General features: G+C 38.8%; 1 protein-coding gene across 2 annotated transcripts in view; it reads left to right on the forward strand.

Annotated features, from left to right (window-relative positions):
* The window catches only part of LOC115153446 (CUB and sushi domain-containing protein 1), a 537,637-nt gene that overhangs the window by 388,618 nt on the left and 125,109 nt on the right, over positions 1–23,910 (forward strand). For both annotated transcript variants that reach the window (XM_029698898.1, XM_029698899.1), the window contains exons 23-30: positions 4,993–5,149; positions 10,554–10,745; positions 11,612–11,738; positions 12,688–12,890; positions 13,302–13,493; positions 14,345–14,483; positions 15,278–15,465; positions 17,020–17,214. In XM_029698898.1, the coding sequence (XP_029554758.1) occupies positions 4,993–5,149; positions 10,554–10,745; positions 11,612–11,738; positions 12,688–12,890; positions 13,302–13,493; positions 14,345–14,483; positions 15,278–15,465; positions 17,020–17,214 (1,393 nt within the window). The remainder of the gene's footprint in view (positions 1–4,992; positions 5,150–10,553; positions 10,746–11,611; positions 11,739–12,687; positions 12,891–13,301; positions 13,494–14,344; positions 14,484–15,277; positions 15,466–17,019; positions 17,215–23,910) is intronic.

Here is a 23,910-nt window from a genome sequence, read left to right on the forward strand (position 1 = left end):
ATTCGCATTCTGTGTACAGTATGCTATTAAATAGCGCGCTATTGTGGTCCTCTGTACCTCAGTTGGTAGATTATGGATCTTGCGATGCTATGATTGGGGGTTCAATTCCCGGGGACCACCCACATGTGAAAAATGTAAATATGTAAGTCACATTTGATTAAAGTGTCTGGTAAATATAAACTGTACCAGTCAGAGTTTTTATTTACTTTGACTATTTTCTACATTATAGAATAAAAGTGAAGACAAAAACTATGAAATTACACATATGGAATCATGTAGTAACCAAAAAAGTGTTAAACAAATCAAAATATATTTTAGATTCTTCAAAGTAGCCACCCCTTTACCTTGATGACAGCTTTGCACACTCTTGGCATTCTCTCAACCACCTTCATGAGGAATGCTTTTCCAACAGTCTTGAAGGAGTTCCCACATATGCTGAGCACTTGTTGGCTGCTTTTCCTTCACTCTGCGGTCCAACTCATCCCAAACCATCTCAATTGGGTTGAGGTTGGGTGATTGTGGAGGCCAGGTTAACTGATGCAGCACTCATCACTCTCCTTCTTGGTCAAATAGCCCTTATACAGCCTGTAGGTGTGTTTTGTGTCATTGTACTGTTGAAAAACAAATTATAGTCCCACTAAGCGCTAACCAGATGGGATGGCGTATCGCTGCAGAATGCTGTGGTAGCCATGCTGGTTAAGTGTGCCTTAAATTCTAAATAAATCACAGACAGTGTCCCCATCAAAGCACCCCCACAACATCACACCTCTTCCTCCATGCTTCACGGTGGGAACCACACATGCAGAGATCATCCGTTCACCTACTCTGGACTCATCAGACCAAAGGACAGATTTCCACCGGTCCATTGCTCAATTTTCTTGTCCCAAGCAAGTCTCTTCTTCTTATTGGTGTCCTTTCTTGTCCCAAGCAAGTCTCTTCTTCTTATTGGTGTCCTTTAGTGTTTGGTTTCTTGGCAGCAATTCGGCCATGAAGGCCTGATTCAGGCAGTCTCCTCTGAACAGTTGAGGTTGAGATGTGTCTGTTACTTAAACTCTGTGAAACATTTATTTGAGCTGCAATCTGAGGCTGGTAACTCTAATGAACTTGTCCTCTGCAGGAGAGAGAACTCTGAGTCTTTCTTTCCTGTGGCGGTCCGCATGAGAGCCTAGCGTTTGATGGTTTTTGCAACTGCACTTGAAGAAATGTTCAAATTCTTGAAATGTTCCGTATTGACTGACCTTCATGTCTTAAAGTAATGATGGACTGTCATTTCTCTTTGCTTATTTGACCTGTTCTTGCCATAATATGGACTTGGTCTTTTACCAAATAGGGCTATCTTTTGTATACCACCCCTACCTTGTCACAACACAACTAATTGGCTCAAACGCATTAAGAAGTAAAGAAATTCCACAAATTAACTTTTAACAAGGCACTCCTGTTAATTAATAACCTCTTACATCTAGATGTTCCGCTAGCGGAACACCGCTCCAATATCCAATGATGGGCGTGGCGCGAAATACAAACTCCTCAAAAATCCCCAAACTTCAATTTTTCAAACATATGACTATTTTACACCATTTTAAAGACAAGACTCTCCTTTATTTAACCACATTGTCCGATTTCAAAAAGGCTTTACAACGAAAGCAAAACATTAGATTATGCCAGGAGAGTACCCAGCCAGAAATAATCACACACCCATTTTTCAAGCTAGCATATAATGTCACAAAAACCAAAACCACAGCTAAATGCAGCACTAACCTTTGATGATCTTCATCAGATGACACTCCTAAGACATTATGTTATACAATACATGCATGTTTTGTTCAATCAAGTTCATATTTATATAAAAAAACAGCTTTTTACATTAGCATGTGACGTTCAGAACTAGCATACCCACCGAAACTTCCGGCGAATTTACTAAATTACTCACGATAAACGTTCACAAAAAATATAACAATTATTTTAAGAATTATAGATACAGAACTCCTTTATGCAATCGCTATGTCAGATTTTAAAATAGCTTTTCAGTGAAAGCACATTTTGCAATATTCTGAGTAGATAGCCCGGCCATCATGGCTAGCTATTTTGACACCCACCAAGTTTGGCACTCACCAAACTCAGATTTACTATAAGAAAAATTGGATTACCTTTGCTGTTCTTCGTCAGAATGCACTCCCAGGACTTCTACTTTACACCCAATGTTGTTTTGGTTCCAAATAATCCATAGTTATATCCAAATAGCGGCGTTTTGTTCTTGCGTTCAAGACACTATCCGAAGGGTGACGCGCCGGCGCATATCGTGACAAAAGAATTCAAAATATTCCATTACCGTACTTCGAAGCATGTCAAACGCTGTTTAAAATCCATTTTTATGCGATTTTTCTCGTAAAATAGCGATAATATTCCGACTGGGAGACGTTGTTTTCGTTCAAAGACTGAAAATGTAAAATGGACTCTTCACGCGCGCCCGTTTCATTGTTCTCAGATCGACCACTATCCAAATGCGCTACTGTTTTTCAGCCAGGGACTGCAGAGTCATCATTCCCCGTTCTGGCGCCTTCTGAGAGCCTATGGGAGCCTTAGAAAATATCACGTTACAGCAGAGATCCTCTGTTTTCGATAAAGAGTCTATAGAAGGCCAAGAAATGGTCAGAGAGGGCACTTCCTGTATAGAATCTTCTCAGGTTTTGGCCTGCCATATGAGTTCTGTTATACTCACAGACACCATTCAAACAGTTTTATAAACTTTAGGGTGTTTTCTATCCAAATCAAACACTTATATGCATATTCTAGTTTCTGGGCAGGAGTAATAATCAGATTAAATCGGGAACGTTTTTTATCCGGCCGTGCAAATACTGCCCCCTATCCTAAACAGGTTAATTGAAATGCATTCCAGGTGACTACCTCATGAAGCTGGTTGAGAGAATGCCAAGACTGTGCAAAGCTGTCATCAAGGCAAAGGGTGGCTACTTTGAAGAATCTCAAATATAAAATATATATTTTTGGTTAATAAATGATTCCATTTGTGTTATTTCATAGTTTGATGTCTTCACTATTATTCCACAATGTGGAAAATAGTAAATATAAAGAAAAACCTTTGAATTAGTAGGTGTGTCCAAACTTTTGACTGGTACTGTATGTTATTATGGTAACAATTTACTTTGACTACACATCCATGGAGCACTTACTACACATCTATTAGCATTTCATGAACTTGTTATAACAGGTCCCACCTGCATTATTAAAGGTTAATGAAATATATCCATGACATATCTAAAGTACATTCATGTCATGCTCTGCAAGATCTCATATTTAGGTATCTTAATAGATGTATCATTACAATGGCAGCGTAGTGTCATCATTATGGCTGTTCACAAAAGTGTGCATCTCTCATACCAGTGGTAGGGAATATGCCAAAAGGCCAAATGACGTTTAGAAAATTATGCTGATATATAGGCTGTACTAGCCCCATTTCCCCCACCAGCCAGTATAGGCCTGTGACTTATGTTCTTCTTCTTCTCTCTGAGGTCAATGGTGCTTGAAGATCTCCACAGGGTTGAATCCTCTGGGTAAATTTTATGTATCAAATCATGTAGTTGAGGGTCATATCATAATGCTTTCGTAATTAATTAACAGCCCTCTTGCACAACACAGTTAGGCCTAAGATGGTCATACTGGGCTATAACGCACACATGAAGGTTATATGTATGAATTATATGCAGTCAAAGTAAAGTCAAATCTATTTTCCCATTCATAAAGCATTTATAGCTAAGCACTTCATGGTAATTAACTGAGCAGTTTGCCATCTGATCTATAACGCCATCATTAAAGGTCTATGTATGAAGTCTATGTATGAAGTCTATGTATGAAGTCTATGCAGTCAACATACTGTCATTTCTGTTTTCCCATTCATAAAGCATTTATATAGCATTTATAAAAATGTCTCATTTATCAAAAAGAGTACAGACACAACGCAAATGTTATAGGAAATATTAACATTTTATTTGCATTTTCCAGACGTAGGACAGAAAACAATTGCTGAGGACAATGCCAAAGAATCATGCTGTTTGCATTTTTCAGTTTGAATTTTCTTGAGTAGATTTAACAAAGATTGAAATTCAAAGCATTCAAATTAAATGATCCATAAATGCTTAGCTATAACTGCTTTATGAATGGGAAAATAGATTTGACTTTACTCTGACTGCATAGAATTCATTAATAGACCCTTCATGTGTGAGTTATAGACCAGTATGACCAACTTAATTGTGATGTGGAGGAGGGCAGTTAATGAGTTACGAAAGAGTTAACTACACAATTTGAGCCGTAAAAGTTACCCTGAGGACTCAACCCTGTGGGGACCCCATACACTATTGACCTCTGTGAGAAGAAGAAGAATGATATATATATATATATATATATATATATATATAAAAGCATAATTTTCTAAAAAAAAAAATATTTTTTATTTTTATTTTACCGTTATTTTACCAGGTAAGTTGACTGAGAACACATTCTCATTTACAGCAACGACCTGGGGAATAGTTTCAGGGGAGAGGAGGGGGATGAATGAGCCAATTGTAAGCTGGGGATGATTAGACAGCCGTGATGGTATGAGTGCCAGATTGGGAATTTATGGCAGAATGTGGTATGGCAGAAGCATGCTTTTGAGAAACAGCCATTATAATGATACTAAGCTCTAATTGTAATGATGCATCTATTAAGATACCTAAATATGAGCTCTTGCATAGCATGACATGAATGCGCTATGGATATACTGTAAATATATTTCATTAATGAACCTTTAATAATACGATTAAAACCTGTTATAACACATTCATTAAATGCTTATGGAGATGTGTAATCAATGCGTTATGTGTATATATAGTCAAAGTAAATCGTTATCGTTATTATTTATATTATTATTATATTCCCTTGAATATTAATAGTATTTTGAGATACCTGTGCATTATAGTGTTGTTCTTTCATCAACAGGTGTATGACGGAAAGGATACTTCATATCGTCTTCTTGGCAATTTCTCCAAAACAGACATGTACAATGCCATCATCAACAGTACCTCAAATCACCTCTGGATTGAGTTCAACAGCAACGGCACTGAAACCAACAAGGGATTCAGACTGACGTACAGCAGTAGGTAGATTATGTCCTAGAACAAATGTGAGACAGCCTCTATAGATATTCCCTGATTCGTGTTCAAACAGGCTTTACTGAGAAACTGGACCCCTCAAGACTAGCCCAATTTCCAATTCTAAGCTTACAGTGGTTCCTCCTTTAAAAGTTGTGAGCTTACCCCGCGGGACTTATAGGTAATTTTTGGTTTAGTACGGTACCCTGCGTCACTACTTCATTGCTACAGATCAGCGCAAGGGGGAGTTAGAGCACTGATTATGCTTTTGGGTCCAACTGTGTCTCTAACTGACAATGAGGGGGTGACATAAACCTTTGTTACACAAAGGTTTTTATTATTTTATTTTGTTAGAATTATTTAGCTCTTACTGTAGTACTGTAGGCCACTCCCGACTGGTCACATTGTACAGTGTCTCAGTGGTGCAATGTTCTAAAACACTGCATAGCAGTGCAAGCTGTGTTGCTACAGATGCTGGTTCAATACCTGTGCTGGCGTTGACTGGGAGACCCATGAGATGACTGTAGGTTTTTGGTTTTTCTCCATCTAAAAACTTAAATAAATCATTCTAAATAACAAACTGACTTTATTTACCAATTAGTAACAATGTCTCACTCCATGTTCAAGAAAAGCCTTATTCTTGCTCATTTTACGTTATTTGGAAACAAAATCATCTCCAAAATATTTAAGGGGCATTGCACTAAAAATGGCGCTGACTAGGGAAACGTTCCCGCTGTTCTGTTCTTAGTGCCAGTCTGTACGTTCAAACTAAAACAATGTAACTAATAATGGCATCTTTATGCTTTCATTAATAAAATAATATATAATAATAAATATAACTGAATTACAGAAATATCCTCCAACCCTCTATAATGTGCTGTTAAAAGTGGTGTAGGTCTTATTTATTTAAAGAGCATATTGAAGTTAGAAGCAAAAGCCTACAACTATTTTAGCACCGTTTCGCACTGCTCTGAGACAAGCATGGGGACTGGTCTTGATAAATCTATGAGATTTTATTTTCACTGAATCTCCGTTTGGGTATTGGTTAGACTAGAATTAGAAAATTGGGGTGTAAAAATGTTATGCTCTTAGTGTAACCTTTATTTAACTAGGCAAGTCAGTTAAGAACTAATTCTTATTTACTGGGACAGCCTACCCCTTCCTCCCTGTTGGGGAATCTCCCGCAGGACACTGGATTCTTTAGCTAAATATCCAAGTACTGTACTCCCGACTGTCTCGTTGTACAGCTCCATATTTTCTGTTCCATCCTAACGGAAACCCAGAGGGTTTTTCGTTTTCCTTGAAATAGAAACACCATAGTATGAATCAAATGAATCCCAAACTCTGAAAGTAATTGGAAAGGTAGATACAAATGATTTGTGACATTGTGGTTACAATAAAGAATGTAAACAAGATTTTTATTTACAGTAGTGATGGACAGCTGGTGTCATTTTGAAACACTTGTAGCCCGATTAGCAGGACAATAGACTCTTTATAGCCCTGCTACTATAGATGTGAACATCCCCCTACCTGCAATGTATTCGATGCTTAAGTACTCTGAAGTGTTACATTTCTAACTCAAAACAGCAGTACAGTATTTATTCATCAACATCTTTATGCTTTCATTAATAAAATAATAATAAAAAACACTTTCAAAATGCTGATGTTTATTTAGTTATGCATCCATATAGAATTACTATGGGAATAAATATCACTGAATAACAGAAATGTCCTCCAATCCTCTATATGTAATTATTTGCGGAGAAATATTGGAACAATGTTGTCGAATGAAGGTAAACAAATTGTTGCTTACTGGAAAATATTATTTCAAACACACGGTCATGTTGTACAGTGGCATTATGGCTATTAGCAGGGCTATATTTTGGCCTTTATGGGCAGCGCACAATTGGCCCAGGGTTTCTCTCCCTCTAAAAACAGAAATAAATGTTTGGCCTTTCACAAATATTATTTTGGCCTTTATTCAGATTACAATCTCTCTCTTATATATTATCAAGTTGATGGCACAGTCATATAGCCGACCACTACATAAAGCTGAGTGACTCACTAATTCATGGCTTTGGATCAAAATAAATAAGTACTAACATTCTTTCTGATAGTCTTAAATAAATAAATGTTTTGGTTATCCTGACCTGGACACCATGTACAGTGTTATAATAGCCCATTATGGGCTATTAGCAGGACAATATACCTTTACCAACACCTCTCTGTATTTTGATAATTTGTGGATGGGGGCTCCCGCGGTGCAAACAGATGTAGGTTCGATACCCATGCCGACCGCCACCGGGAGACCCATGAGGCGGCTTTCCGTTTTAATTTAGAATCCTCCAATCCTCTATATGTAATTATTGCCGGAGAGTCCCGTCATATTTTTCGATATACTGTAGGCGACATGAGTCTCACTAGTGTTGAGTAATATGCTGTTAAAAGTGGTGTAGGTCTTATTTATTTTAAGAGCATATTGAAGTTAGAAGCAATAGGATTTGAAGCTAAAGCCTACAACTATTTTAGCACCGTTTTGCGCTGCTCTGAGACAAGCATGGGGACTGGTCTTGATAAATCAATAAGATTTTTATTTTCACTTAATCTCCATTTGGGTATTGGTTAGAGAATAGTCAGTTAAGGACAAATTCTTATTTACAAGGACAGCCTACTCCTTCCTCCCCATTGGAGAAATAATAATAATCACAGTAGTTGTCGAGGGTGCAACAGATCAGCACCTCAGGAGTAATTGTCAGTTGGCTTTTCATAGCCGATCATTGAGAGTATCTCTACCGCTCCTGCTGTCTCTAGAGAGTTGAAAACAGCATGTCTGGGACAGGTAGCACATCCAGTGAACAGGTCAGGGTTCCATAGCCGCAGGCAGAACAGTTGAAACTGGAGCAGCAGCACGGCCTGGTGGACTGGGGACAGCAATGAGTCATCATGCCAGGTAGTCCTGAGGCATGGTCCTAGGGCTCAGGTCCCCCGAGAGAAAGAAAGAAAGAGGGAATTAGAGAGAGCATACTTAAATTCACACAGGACACTGGAGAAATACTCCAGATATAACAGACTGACCCTAGCCCCCGACACATAAACTACTGCAGCATAAATACTGGAGACTGAGACAGGAGGGGTCAAAAGTTTGGTCAAAAGTTTGGACACACCTACTTATTCCAAGATTTTTCTTTATTTTTACTATTTTCAACATTGTAGAATAATAGTGAAGGCATTACAACTATGAAATAACGCATATGGAATCAGTTATGAACAAATTCTTATTTACAAGGACAGCCTACTCCTTCCTCCCCATCGGGGAATTGAACCCCGTTCACCCGCGTGCCCGCATTCTTTAGTGCAGCCATTATTGAAGGTACTTGAGGTCACCAAGAAAGTCTGGACATGGCCTGCTCTCTCTTATGTAAGGAATTTGGCACATTCCCATGTTTACTACAGTATGTACTGTAGGCTATGTTTACTTGTCAGACTGCACAGTAGCCTAATAAACAAATGCAGGTGGCTTATATCGTCAAAATGCTTTATTATCCAAATGTAAAAGCATATACTGTACAGTACTGTATTTCTTCATCAGCATTTTTATGCTTTCGTTAATAAAATAATGATAAAAATCCTCTTTCAAAATGCCGATGTTGATTTAGTTATGGATCCATAACAAATTACTATGGGAATAAATAACACTGAATTACAGAAATATTGGAACAAAGTTGTCTAATGAATACAAACAAATTGTTGCTTACTGGAAAATAGTCTTTCTAACACACGATCACGTTGCACAGCACCATTATGGCTATTAGCAGGGCTATATTATAGCCTTTATGAATATTATTTTGGCCTTTATTCAGATTACAATCGCTCACTGTTGTTTTTTAAAAACAAAATAATCTCCAAAATATCGTTATATATATAGCCTTCCTGCTGTGGACGTCTTTTTCAGCACTGTTTCGCGCTGCTCTGAGACAAGCATGGAGAAATGAAAATGTTCAATTATATTCCATTATATTCTTAAGATATATGTGTTGCCTGAATATCAGCAAGTGATGTCTGCTAAATAATCAAGTTAGGTTTCTCCAGAAATAAATCATTCTAAATAACAAACTGGCTTTATTTACAAATTAGTGAGAATGTCTCACCCCATGTTCAAGATTTGCCTTTTTCTCGCTCACTCTATTATTATTATTGTTATTATTATTAATTCATTTAGAATGATATAAAAAAACGTTGATATTATCAGATATTCTCACAGATCCTAATGGAAAATGCCCCTTAGATATTAATTAATTTAGAATCTTCCAATCCTCTAAATGTAATTATTGGCGGAGAGTCACGTCATTGAAAAAAATATTTTTTGATATACTGTAGGCCTACCAAAGGCAAAATGAGTATTGGTTACACTACAATTAGGGTGTGGAAATGTTATTCCCTTTAGATATTAATTTAGATTCCTCGTATGCTCTAGCCTACTCCCAACCATCACATTGTACAGCGCCATATTTTACATTTTAGTCATTTAGCAGACGCTCTTATCCAGAGCAATTTACAGTAGTGAATGCATACATTTCATTTCCTAGATGTTTTTTTTTCTGTGCTGGCCCCCCGTGGGAATCGAACCCACAACCCTGGCGTTGCAAACACCATGCGTTGCAAACACCATGCTCTACCAACTGAGCTACAGGGAGTCTACATTACAGGGGGATATTACATCCTGACGGAAACCCTGAAGGTTTTGTTTTTTATTTTTCTTGGAATTGAAACACTATAATATTAATGAAATTAATTAAGCCAAATTTCTTAAAATCAATGTACTGTGTTATTACAAAAAATAGGTTTTAAATTCTCTACTAATGCCAATAGGTGTGCTGCAGTATGACGCAACTTTTAAAGGAGGAACCATTGTACACCAATAACAAAAAGGCCACGTATTGTATGTTTAGTCCTTGTTTACTTGCCCTATATGAACAGTATTATCTTTCACATTAGTTGAAAGTGGTCTGATGGACAACCTCTACAGGTAAAGGCACAAATGTATCTTGTTTCAAGAATGTATATATTTGTAAGTAAGTACAATATCGTGAATTTCCCATGAGAGAGTCTAGTTTAATTAAGATGGTAAACTAAAAAAAATCTATAATGCCAGTGAGCGTCGCAGTTGTGCGTTGAGACAGATATGTCTGCTTCCATTCATTCTACAATAACCTTCAACTACAATATTGCATGCTCAAGGCTGATGTATGAAAAGCATCACTAATATAAAGTCAAACTAGAATGCTTGAAGCAGCTTGCTTTATTTCACCAGACAGATGTCTTTTTTATTTTTCAACCTTTGTCTTTAATGAAAATAAATGAATGTTTGTTATGTTTGAATGGGTAACAGTCTCAAATCTGTCTTTGTAGGTTTTGACCTTGTCAAGTGTGAAGAACCAGGAACTCCAAATTACGGATACAAGATTCAAGATGATGGCCATTTTGCAAACACATTTGTGTTGTACAGTTGTAACCCTGGCTATACTCTCCATGGAAGCAGCACTCTGACATGCCTAAGTGGAGACCGTAGGGTTTGGGACAAACCTTTACCTTCCTGTCTAGGTGAGTGAGTCACAGCTGAAAAGAGACAAATCTCATCATCAAGGATACATTTCCTTATTAGGGTGAAACACTTACAATTCCTAAGTAACATTTTGTTTACATTTTAATGACCATGGTAATGGTCATGTTCAAGATGCCCACACCAAAGGATTCATTTTCATCTGGTGCGTTTGTAAATATTATACCTTTTTACCAGTCAACATGGAATTTGTTGTGTTGTCTGCATTCTGTCCCACTGTTATTAATATCGTACTGATTCCATTATATGACCAGCTTTGCCAGTTACGCTCTCTCAGGCTAACTCCGAGTCAAACCCCGGGCTAACATGCTGTCATTTATACTATAGTGAAATAGTTACGCTAGTTAACAGCTATGAACATTTATCCCCTAATGCTGGCTATATTATTGCCCCTAAAGCTATACAAACTGTGTGTGTCTCCCTCTTAATTGAAGTATGGACAGTCTGAGCTTTCTGTACTGGAGAGAACTGATACATTACAGTGTCATTCTTCAGCCTCATTCCTTAATTAGCCTAGCTCGGTTCAGACAAATTTCCATCCAGCCGAAAAGTAGCATGGAAAATAGATGACATTGCCTTAGGCTGCCATTGTATTTTTTATTTCCTTTGAACGATGCGACATAATAGGGATATCCTCTCCTCTTTTCCAGTGTCGTCAGCAGTCACTAAAATAATACACATGTATTTTGAGACGCTTGAGAACATATTTGATTCTTTCAAGTGCATGTAATGATGTGATGTATTATATAATGTTTATAAATTCAGCTGGTTGACGCCAGAGAGAGAAGGCTTATTTAATCAGATTTCTATTTTTGATGATATGAGACATTTTGGTTTCCTTATCTAGCTGAATGCGGAGGCCACATCGCAGGTGCAATATCTGGACGGATACTTTCCCCGGGTTACCCTGCACCCTATGACAATAACCTCCACTGTACCTGGTCTATCGAAGCGGACACAGGCAAAACCATCAGGTACAGTATCTCACAATAGGGACACACCCCCTTGGAATAGGCAATTAGATACACAATAGCCCAATTTTTTTTGACTCCATTTAAATTTGAAATGAAATCAGTGAGTTTATAGCGAGGCGTGTCTAGTATAGCGGAGCAATTGTTCTGCTGCACTTTTGGAAAATAAGCTGTGATTAAATGTGCCATTGCTGATTGCATTTCACCCCACTGCTAGCCTTCTTACCATTAGCATCTATTCCTTCAAGTCCATTACTGGCTTCTTAAAAACAAAACAATAACCCCCAAAGATAAACCAATTATGCACACTTGAAATGCCATAGAAATCAGATATGCCAATTCAGTTCAAGCAATTTACAGATGAAGGAGGAGGAGAGATACAATTGACATCACTGGCTATTAGACTTTATTAAGGAAATCTTCTCAAACCCGACCTCTTTAAAGAGTATCTTAAATAAATCTCATGACACTTGTCTTTTCCTACTAGCACTGACTTTGCTGATAACTACTTTGTTAAGGGAAAATATAATTACTACGATAGTGATATGTTGTTGTCTCACCTTTATGAATGCACTAATTCAAGTTTCTCTGGATAGGAGTGCCTGTTAACTGAATAAAATGTAAAAATGTAAAAAAACTCATCCTCCCCCTAATTATTGCTGAACATAACTGAAACATTCCTTAAATGGTTTGGTGAGCAAGAATGATCTAATATAGATTTTTCATCGGTCTGAGACATTCCTTGAGAACTGGTTCTATGGAATTCCAATGATATTTTCTTATTACAAATCAGTAGCAACCCTTGGTCAGTTGATTTATGGAGTATTGTTGAGTGTATAGGTGTTTGTCACAGATGTAAACCAATGGTAAGACCAGACTTCAGTATGAAAGGTTCTAATTCTTAAGGAGGTGCATAGTGTGTAATCAATATCCCCCCCTACTCTCTATTTAGCCTCCACTTCATAGTGTTTGACACGGAAGTGGCTCATGACATCCTGAAGGTGTGGGACGGTCCAACTGAGGGGGGTTTCCTCCTGAAGGAATGGAGTGGGTCAGCTCTGCCCGAAGACACCCACAGCACCTTCAACATCCTAACTCTCCAGCTTGACAGTGATTACTTCATCAGCAAGTCAGGCTTCTCCATTCAGTTCTCAAGTAAGTAGTACCTGTCACAATGGACCAGAGGAATTCGGACATGACATTCTATTCAGTAGCTTTTCAGACAAAGGCTACAGTATGTTTCTTGAGATTTCCCTCACTTTATCCTACTCTGGGCCATGTATAAAACACTATTATGACAAATCCTTTTGACAAATAAGTATTTCATACAAATATATGTAAATTAAATTGAGCATAGCATTTGTATATAAATGGCAAATATTTTCTGGAAATATGATTTAAAAGACAATTAGTCTCCACAAATCAGTTTGCTGCCAGTCCAATGATTTCAACACATGAAATTATGCTTATATCTTTATCAGCCGTTGGCTGAAAAAAAGAGAGAGTTGTATGATTTAAAACCGTCCTGTCAAAATGTTTATAAGGGATTCATTTGTGTGATTTCAGCTACTACTGCGACGACCTGTAATGACCCCGGGACACCCCAAAATGGGACACGTTACGGGGATAGTCGGGAGCCTGGGGATACTATCACCTTCCAGTGTGACCCAGGTTACCAGGTCCAGGGCCTAGACAAGATTACCTGTGTACAGCTCAATAACAGGTTCTATTGGCAGCCAGACCCTCCGACCTGTATAGGTATGTTGCTTTGACCTCCACAGTAATGGAGAAATAATACCTTTCTTTTCATGGCTATACCTGTATGTCATCAAAGGGTTTGTACAATAGGTAGATGTTCCCTTTAGGATTATTCTGCTGCAAGAAGGTGATTTGGAATCTGTATATTAGGCCTATAGCGTCCCACTGCCTTGTTTTCATTGAAGGATTTGTGGTATCTGAAAATACATGTAAGCAGTGTTTTATGAACCACTTACTGTTGGTGTTGGGCACCCAACCACTCATTTGCATCAGTTTAATTACTTTATGTTGAATGAGTGACATGTTTATTATAAGAATGAATGAATCCTTAAGAATGTAAACCATGCCTCAGTAGAGTGTGAATCCCTGTGTGAAGAATGATTCATCAGTAACTGAAATGTAATTGGCATTTTCTGCCATTGTCAACAAATCCTTTGTCAGACAGTACGCTTTGTCACTTCTAGTCATTTGACATGTTTACTACAACACTGATCATTGTTTGATGGAAGGCCATTTATAGGCCGAATCATTAGTAACGGTGGAAGATTACTAAGGTTATACAAATGTTGCTCTCACAGACCCTCCCAAACAAGCACATGATTGACAGGATTTTGCTTAGCACACACACTTAAATTGGCAATAGAACAAGTCTCACACAACGCTAAAAAGAAAAAGCAAAGATGCTAATAACCCTTCTGAATGACAGTTGCAGGAAGGAATTCCATCACTACTGTTTGTCACTGAATGTCTATGGGGGCCTGTTTTGTCACTTCAATCACCGTAAACATTTAATGTGTTGGAGACATGTCGTATTAAAACCTGTGTTGCCCTCACTCTCCTTGTTGTGATAGCTACCTGTGGCGGCAACGTGACAGGCCCTGCTGGGGTAATTCTATCACCCAACTATCCACAGCCATACCCACCAGGAAAAGAATGTGACTGGAGAATTAAAGTCAACCCTGACTTTGTTATAGCCCTAATTTTCAAAAGGTATGTCGCTCATGCTACGCTTTGAGCCACCCACGGTAATAAGGACCAAAGTCAAAGAACAGATGGAAAGAGCGATTCCACTCTGTCTTTGTCAGTTTGGCAATTACTGTAAACAAACATCAAACACTATCAAACACTTCTGTGTTTGAGGTGAAATAGTTTGCCTTTGTTCAAATATTATCCAAATCGATGTGTTGTACTGTATTATCCAATATCCCTAGATGATACCTATAAATGGAATAGCTTTTATAAAATGTATAATTTTAGCTTGTGTTAGTTTTTTTATTTTTACCTTTATTTAACTAGGCAAGTCAGTTAAGAACAAAATCTTATTTTCAATGATGGCCTAGGAACAGTGGGTTAACTGCCTTGTACAGGGGCAGTTAGCTTGGGGATCTGATCTTGCAACCTTTCGGGTACAAGTCCAATGCTCTAACTACTAGGCTACCTGCCGCCCCAGAGTTATAGGCCTACTGTGTGATGAATGTAGAATACTTGCTAGCTGTGTATGTACCCACAGGAATTACATTGACTCCCATGAGAAAAATCAAAACAAACTGATCTGATCTTTCTAATAACAGTTACAGACAGTACAAACAGCCCCCACATGCCTGATTCAGGGTCAAGCCAGGCTGAGCCGGGCTGGCCTTGCCATAGTTGCTAGAAAAGACAATGTGAAAGGAAATATGTGAAAAGGAAATATCCGAGCCAGCACAGTATGCTTCTGATTGACCCTATAGTGTGAATCAGGCATCAGTCTTTTATGACCCAGGTTCTCTTTTGTATCCTCCCAGTTTCAACATGGAGCCCAGCTATGACTTCCTGCACATCTATGAGGGTGAGAACTCCAATGGTCCACTGATCAGCAGCCTGCAGGGAAACCAGGCCCCGGAGCGCATCGAGAGCAGTGGGAACAGCCTCTTCCTCGCCTTCAGAAGTGATGCCTCCCTCGGGATGTCTGGTTTTGCCATTGAATTCAAAGGCAAGTGATGCATCATGTTAGTCTCGTAGGAAGTGACCCTAGGTTTCTTTGAAAGTGTACAGCTCCGGCCATATTGTAAGGTTGATGTCTCTATTGAAATGTTTTCAATAGATATAGGTTGTTAGGATGAAAGATTTCTAGCCACTGGATAATATATTTTGTAGACTATTTATTGATAAAGCCTTATTGTATGTGTTTCTTCCTGTCAGCTAACTGTCCTTATTAGCTGGCCCTTTTGCCTGTTGTTCATAGAGAGCTATTCAGCATCTGAAAAACAGTAGGTTTTCCAACCTACGTCTTTGTATTAAATGCCTTTTGATTGAGTGCATTGATGATCGACTGGATAAGTGGTTTTATTTATTAAGCCCATGAAGTTCACAAAACCCATGAACACAGATGTGTATAGTATTTTTCCTTTTTGACCTCTCGTTCTTCTTGGAAGATTTACTAAAACCAATCAATAGCATAATTTGTTGTTTGATTGTGTACATACGGCCCTGTATTTAGCTGTGCTTTTGTCAATAAGAGCAGGTAATTACCTTTAAGGGGAACTGGGTGAGATTTGTCATCTCCCAAGGCTAAAAACACAATTTTTTCCTGTAAATCAATCTCCTATATCGTAGTTTTTCCCCCCATCCATGCACCGGTAACTAAGGTCATTTAAATGTTGATTAAAGAGGGTAAAAAAAATGGCATTGCCATTTCTGTTTTCATACTTATTACTGTAATATACTTCATATATTTTTTTAATTAAGTTTTCTACTACTGTATTTCTAATGTATTCATAAATCCATTTCAAAATGTAGCTTTAGGTTATGGGCAGTAGCATGTAGACTTTGGCCTTATATGTTGAGAATCATTTCCTGTCTCTGGGTATTGAAATGCTGTTGAAATTGTGATGCACTGTAGCAATTTCAGTGATAGAATCTCCCACCACAAGCCTCCTACTTTCACTGCTCCCCAAAGCACAGGGCAGCAGAAAGAAGTGGGCTGTTAGCTGTCATCTTGTTTGGCAGTGTATACAAGCACCACCTCCAGAGCTTTTTCCAACTGTCCTTCTTTGAGTGTCTTGTTGCCAGAAGGACACTGGTTGGCTGCCTCTACAGACCCACATGCTTACCTTGCATTCCCCTCTGTGCTGGTCTTTTCTATTGAGGATGCCTTGGAGCAACTCTACTGTACCTGCTCTTTTTTACTCTCAAACTCCCTGTGTTCTTCCTCATACATTAAGGTTCACCGCAGAGCCACAGCAGAAGTCTAGGCGATAAACTAGGGGATCAAAATATCAGTAGCAGCTTCTGGGAATCCCTGGAATGTTCAGTGTTTGAATGCATCAAATATCTCACGATGCATACCCTACCTGTTCATGATATCTGGGCTTTTCAACTGCTGTTTTTCTTTTGCCTTTATGGATAAATTACAATGCTTTAGCAAAATAAAAATGGTTTTACATTTTCCTCCTTGGTGTTGTATTGAAATCAATTCTCTCTGCTCAAGACCTGTTGTCCTGCACAGTACTTTATCTTGAGCTTGTATATGTTTTCTACTCCTCAGAGAAACCCAGGGAGGCATGTTTTGACCCTGGAAATATCATGAACGGCAGTCGTGTGGGGATGGACTACAAACTGGGCTCCACAGTGACCTATCAATGTAACTCTGGATATACTGCTGTTGGACAAGCCACAATCACATGTGTTATCGGTTTGGATGGAAAACCTATATGGAACAAGGCCCTACCAACATGTAAAGGTACGATATTTTCGGTTTTGGTTTGCCTACAGTTCTAAAAACTGATTTGCAACAGCTTATCAAAGAGAGAGTACCTTTTGTTGTTGTTGTTCTCCCTTCAAGTCTAATTGGTTGGTCTTGGTACCATCATCACCACTATCAATCAAGGCTAACATCAAGCCAATTTTCACTGGCTTTACCAAATGGTTTTGAGGACCCCTTTTTTTCTTTGCACAAGAGGGGAGTATGGGTTTTTCAAAGACCAAGGCTGAACTTTCTGTCATTTATTGACAGTCATGAGAGCTTGGCGGTGACAACAGCCACTCACATGTCCTCTCTCACACTCCCTCTCTTTTTCATCCCCCTCTCTCTCCTTCTTTCTCTCTCCTTTATGTCCCTGCGTCTCTGAGGAGACACAAAAACCCAGACAGGTGGCCTTGTAGTTGCTGCCACTCACCGTCTCTGTCTCCACCCTGCCACTTCACACACCGAGCCTCTACCTTATAGCAGCATGGCCACTTGAGACATGACTTGGATATGGGAGACACACACCACACACAAGTTGTATGGTTGACATGATGAACATGGAATGATGTTGTTTTCAATAAAAATGGTTAGATGTATGCATAAAGCTAATTGTTTTCATATATAAGCTATTTTCATGGAAACATACACAATCTAGCTTTAGCTACCTTCTACTTTTTAAACCAAATTTAACCTGTTTTCATTTTTCAAGTGTCAGATCAAGAGGGGAGTGTGAGACGCATGAGAGAAAATCCACCTGAGCTCCTTCTTTTGAGAGATTTGGGGCTTTTGTAAATCTGATTAAATGTAATTAAGAAGTTACTCTGGAGTTCACATAAACAATAGAGGGTGTTTTGTGTACCAAGACACAGCTGAAGCAAAGCAAACAGCACATAGTCTCTTGACCATACTGGGTTGAACACTGAAAAAACTGTTTCAAAGAATATATTTTGTTTACAACAACAACAACAGGAGACTGGAGAACAAACCAGCAGAGGTACTGAAATCGAAGCCATGGATCTATAATGGTTTTACATTGCTAACACTCCTGACCCCTGTTTGTAAGTCAGTCTAAGGGGATTTTAGCTTTAAAACAGCATGTGTTGATTAGTTGACCCTTTTTAATTGAGCGAAAATGCCTTGCCCTTTAAGAGAGCTCTCAATCCTTCACTCCCAGATCATTTATTTGCGTACAGTGATGGTACATTTGGCCCGTTACCTTTTCTATTTTTATTCTTTCCTTTATTTATTTATATTAATTTTGGTGACGAGCTAGAGCATTCATACCATAAGCTGTATTCCCTTGATGAACATTGTGCATTATGGATGTGGCTTAAACATTCAATATTTCATTCTTAATGGAATTATTAAATTACATTGCGTAATTAGAGTTTAGGCTTGGTCATGGACATAGCGGCACAGTTTGGTTGACCTTGTGGTACAGCTAAGGACCTCAGGATCACTATCTGCTTATCCATTATATCATTAAATTGAACCTGACTTTCAGGTGTTGTCTAGTCCTGGGTTTTGTCTCATTGAACATTTCATAAGTGGAAATGGGAAAGTGTCTTTCCGCTAAGAGCTTATTGAAATATAATTTGTCATTATCAAGAATGTTAAACAGTGACAATGTGGTACCATAACATTGATTTATGGATGTCTGAGCACATTCTGTTTAATCCCTGAACTCCATAAAGGAAAAGTGTGTGGATTGTAAGGGTGAGACATGATGTTGTTAGTGATTCACAAGGCCTCTCAACAATGGCACAATGGCCTCTGTTGATCGATTCCCTGGGCTTGAAAGAGAGCGTAGGTAATGAGCTAAATGGCTTGTTCTGGCCTTTTCAACAGTTGTATATAGCCTACCTCCAATAGCCAACAATGTGCAGGCAAAATTTGATCGGTGATATGAATACCACTTTACTGTGTTTAAAAAAAAAATGAAAAGCACACAGCAGGCACAATTGGAAATCACTCTGAAAACCAAAGGGATGTGAAGCAAATGTTGCTGTTTCATGGTGTCACGCCCTGACCATAGAGAGCCCTTGGTTCTTTATGGTGTTGTAGGTCAGGGCGTGACTAGGGGGTGTTCTAGTCTTTTCATTTCTATGTTGGTGCTCTTGGTATGGTTCCCAATTAGAGGCAGCTGATGTTCGTTGTCATGGGCCATTTGCTTATATGGTTATGTGTATTTGTAATACAGATTTTTTTTGTTATGTCACCTTTGAAGAGGATTGTGGGTGTGTATACGCTACACTAAAGCAATGTTATGAAGAACAAGTTTTAAATCCATGAAAGGAAGGGAAATTATTTATTTAAAGTCGTTCGAGTCATTCGTTCAAGGTCATGGATTTTGGCTAGATGAAACAACATTTTGTGAAAGGACATTGTAATCTGCTAGCTAATAGTTTGATGTCTGGGAAACGTACATCAGTAGCCTAGCCTATTTCAACATGCTTAAACATAAGAATATTTCCAAGCAAACGCATAATGACCGCTTAAGTAAAAGCATTTAACCACCTCATCTGTGGTTGAATTGATCTTATTTTGCCAGATTATAAAAAGGTGAACAAAGGTATTTGCTCGTTGTGTTCATAAATGAACAAAAGAAAGAGCCATTTCTAAAGGCTGTGGCTGTGCCTGCAAGCCAAAGCCCCTTGAGTGACAGTGAAACGCCACGTGGGTTATATGCAGATCAGTCAAAGTGAGACAGGGTGTACTCACTGTGAATGTTAAACTCTGCACTCCTGACATTCTGCTGCCGGTTGAGAGAAATGATTACTAATGTCCCCAGTATCACCCGGCTAATGAAAGGAATCGTTATGTATTCAATAAAGACTGTGGGGAAGGGGGTGGGAATATTTGTCCATGAAAACTGTCCCCTACCCAATTAATCCCCACTTTTAGCAGCCGTAAGTGTTTAAGTGGTACATTTTCAGCATTCAGTATGGAAGAAAAGCAAACACTTGCAATGTATCTGTCATGTATTGTTGTTGCTTCAGGGTGATGGTGGGTATCTAGGGCCAGCTTTACTGAATGTTTACACAAGTGCGAAGTTAACAACTGTTATGTTCAAAAAGGAATAGTAATGTAAAAACAAACCCAAACCATGATACTGTCTTTATTTAACACCAACAACCCTTATTTCCAACTTTATTTAGCTACTTCATGTTCAGCCTTTTATGTTTTAATCTCCTCAGAAAATAGCAGGCGCAAACTGTTCACCCATGAAAAACTTGCAGTATATCTGCCCCTTTGGTTTTGCTCTCGACAAGCTGAAGACCAAGTTGTTGCCATTTGAAATGTTTCACTGGGCTGTGATTTTCGGCTGCTTTTTAGAATACTGATGTACTCTGAGGCACTTTTTGGGGCCTTTAGACAAAACTAATTAGAAAAGGGGTGAGATCCCTTTAAATAATAAAGAATTCCCCCCCCCTCTCTCAGCTTCTCATCCAAACAGGTCTTCTATTTGTTTCCATAGTAACTAAAAGACTTTCTCAGTGCTCTTGAATGAGGAATCCTCCATGACTGTAAATAGAAGGGGTGTGTAATGTGGTTAAAGCACAGTAGTATAGCGCCCCTCAGAGGCAGGAAGCAAAATAACTGCATACACTAGAGCAGTGGTTCCCAAACTTTTTATAGTCCTGTACCCCTTCAAACATTCAACCTCCAGCTGTGTACCCCCTCTAGCACCAGGGTCAGCGCACACTCAAATGTTGTTTTTTGCTATCATTGTAAGCCTGCCACACACACACACTATACGATACATTTATTAAACATAAGAATGAGTGTGAGTTTTTGTCACAACCCGGCTCATGGGAAGTGACAAAGAGCTCTTATAGGACCAGGGCACAAATAATAATATAATAATAATCAATCATTTTGCTCTTTATTTAGCATCTTACATATAAAACCTTATTTGTTCATCGAAAATTGTGAATAACTCACCACAGGTTAATGAGAAGGGTGTGCTTGAAAGGATGCACATAACTCTGCAATGTTGGGTTTTATTGGAGAGAGTCTCAGTCTTAAATCATTTTCCACACACAGTCTGTGCCTGTATTTAGTGAGGGCCTCATGCTAGTGAGGGCCGAGAATCCACTCTCACATAGGTACGTGCTTACAAAGGGCATCAGTGTCTTAACAGCGCGATTTGCCAAGGCAAGAATCTCTGAGCGCAGCCCTATCCAGAAATCTGGCAGTGGCTTCTGATTAAATTCAATTTTTTCAGAACCTCTTGTTGCAATTTCGATGAGGCTCTCTTGTTCAGATATTGGTAAGTGGACTGGAAGCAGGGCATGAAAGGGGTAACGAATCCAGTAATTGCGTAATTGCGCACCCAGCTCACTCAGGTGCTTCGCTATATCACATTTGACATTGTCCGTAAGATTGAGTTCATTTGCACACAACAAATCATACAATGATGTAAGGGAATACCTCCCTGAAATGGACAAAAATGAATGGGATCTTATTGGCCCCGTACGAAACATATACACAATGTACAATACCACTCAATTGGACGCCGTTTCATTCAAAACATATTGCAAATGCCAAGTGTCACACAGCAAAAATCCAATAGATGGCGAGTGCGCTCCACCGTAAATGTTCATATTGCAAATGCACATCAAGTCAAGACCCAAGGGTCAAATTTTGAAAATTTGAAAATAAATTCTAAAACTTATCACCCCCTTAAAAAAGTGCTTTCTGGAACGTTTTTCGAAATTCTTTAGATTTTTTTGTCAATTATCTTCTTTGGGATCTGGGGGCAGTATTGAGTAGCTTGGATGAGTAAACTGCCTGCTACTCAGGCCCAGAAGCTAGGATATGCATATTATTAGTAGATTTGGATAGACACCACTCTGTTTGAATGATGTCTGTGAGCATAACAGAACTCATATGACAGGCAAAAACCTGAGAAAAATCCAACCAGGAAGTGGGAAATCTGAGGTTTGTAGTTTTTCAAGTGATTGTCTATCCAATATACTTTGTCTGTGGGGTCATATTGCACTTCCTAAGGCTTCCACTAGATGTCAACAGTCTTTAGAACGTTGTTTCAGGCTTCTACTGTGAATGGGGAGAGAATAAGAGCTATTTGAACCAGGTGTTTGGAAAAATGGCATGAGCTCCGTCATGCGCACGGCTGTGAGAGCGAGTTGAGTTCCTTTTCATTTCTGAAGACAAAGGAATTGTCTGGTTGGAATATTATTGAAGATTTATGATAAAAACATCCTAAAGATTGATTCTATACATCGTTTGACATGTTTCTACAAACTGTAATGGAACTATTTGGACTTTTCGTCTGGACTAAACGCGTGCTTTGTGAATTTGGAATGCTGGACTAAACGCGGGAACAAAATGGAGGTATTTGGACATAAAGATGAACTTTATCGAACAAAACAAACATTTATTGTGGAACTGGGATTCCTGGGAGTGCATTCCGATGAAGATCATCAAAGGTAAGTGAATATTTATAACGCTATTTCTGACTTCTGTTGACTCCACAACATGGCGGGTATCTGTATGGCTTGTTTTGGTGTCTGAGCGCTGTACTCAGATTATGGCATGGTGTGCTTTTGCCGTAAAGCTTTTTTTGAAAGCACTCTTTGCAATAATCTGAGTACTGAGCTCAGAAAAATACACTAGGCTATACAGATAGCCGCCATCTTGGAGTCATCTAAAATCATACATTGCATTAGAAATATTCCCTTACCTTTGATCTTCATCAGAAGGCACTTCCAGGAATCCCAGGTCCACAACAAATGTTGTTTTGTTCAATAAAGTCCATAATTTATGTCCAAATAACTCCTTGTTGTTCGCGTGTCCAGTAAGCTACTCCAAGTGTGGGAAGCGCGCAGACGATGTCGCGACGAAAAGTAAAAAAAAGTTGTATTTACGTTCGTTCAAACATGTCAAACGTTGTAAAACATCAATCTTTAGGGCCTTCAGAACGTGAAGATTCAGTAATATTTCAACCGCGCCAATAAGTGATGTCATCCCCTGCCTCAACAACTTCCCCTCCTTCTCATTTGGTCTCTGTTCATCGTAGATGCTTCAAACAACTTTGTAAAGACTGTCGACATCTAGTGGAAGCCGTAGGAAGTGCACAATTATTACTACGTCACTGTGTATTCAATAGGAAATGACTTGAAGACAGCCCATGCATCCAGATTTCCACTCCCTGGTAGGATTTCTCTCAGGTTTTTGCTTGCCATATGAGTTCTGTTATACTCACAGACACCATTCAAACGGTTTTAGAAACTTCAGAGTGTACTAATAATATGCCTATCCTAGCTTCTGAGTTTGAGTAGGAGGCAGTTTAATATGGGCACATATTTTTTCCAAAATTGTCAATACTGCCCCCTATCCTTAACCTCTCTGGGGTATCGTCCCACCTACGTAACAGCTACTGGAATTCCAGTGGCGCGATTTTTGAATCGTTATAAATACTATAACTTCAATTTCTCAAACATATGACTATTTCACAGCTATTTAAAGACAAGAATCTCGTTAATCTAACCCCACTGTCCGATTTCAAAAAGGCTTTACAACGAAAGCAAAACATTAGATTATGTCAGTAGAGTGCCCAGCCAGAAAAAATCTGACACCCATTTTTCAAGCTAGCATATCATGTCACATAAACCCAAACCACAGCTAAATGCAGCACTAACCTTTGATGATCTTCATCAGATGACA

This window comes from Salmo trutta, chromosome 18 (genome assembly GCF_901001165.1).
Source record: "Salmo trutta chromosome 18, fSalTru1.1, whole genome shotgun sequence".
NCBI lineage: Eukaryota > Metazoa > Chordata > Actinopteri > Salmoniformes > Salmonidae > Salmo > Salmo trutta.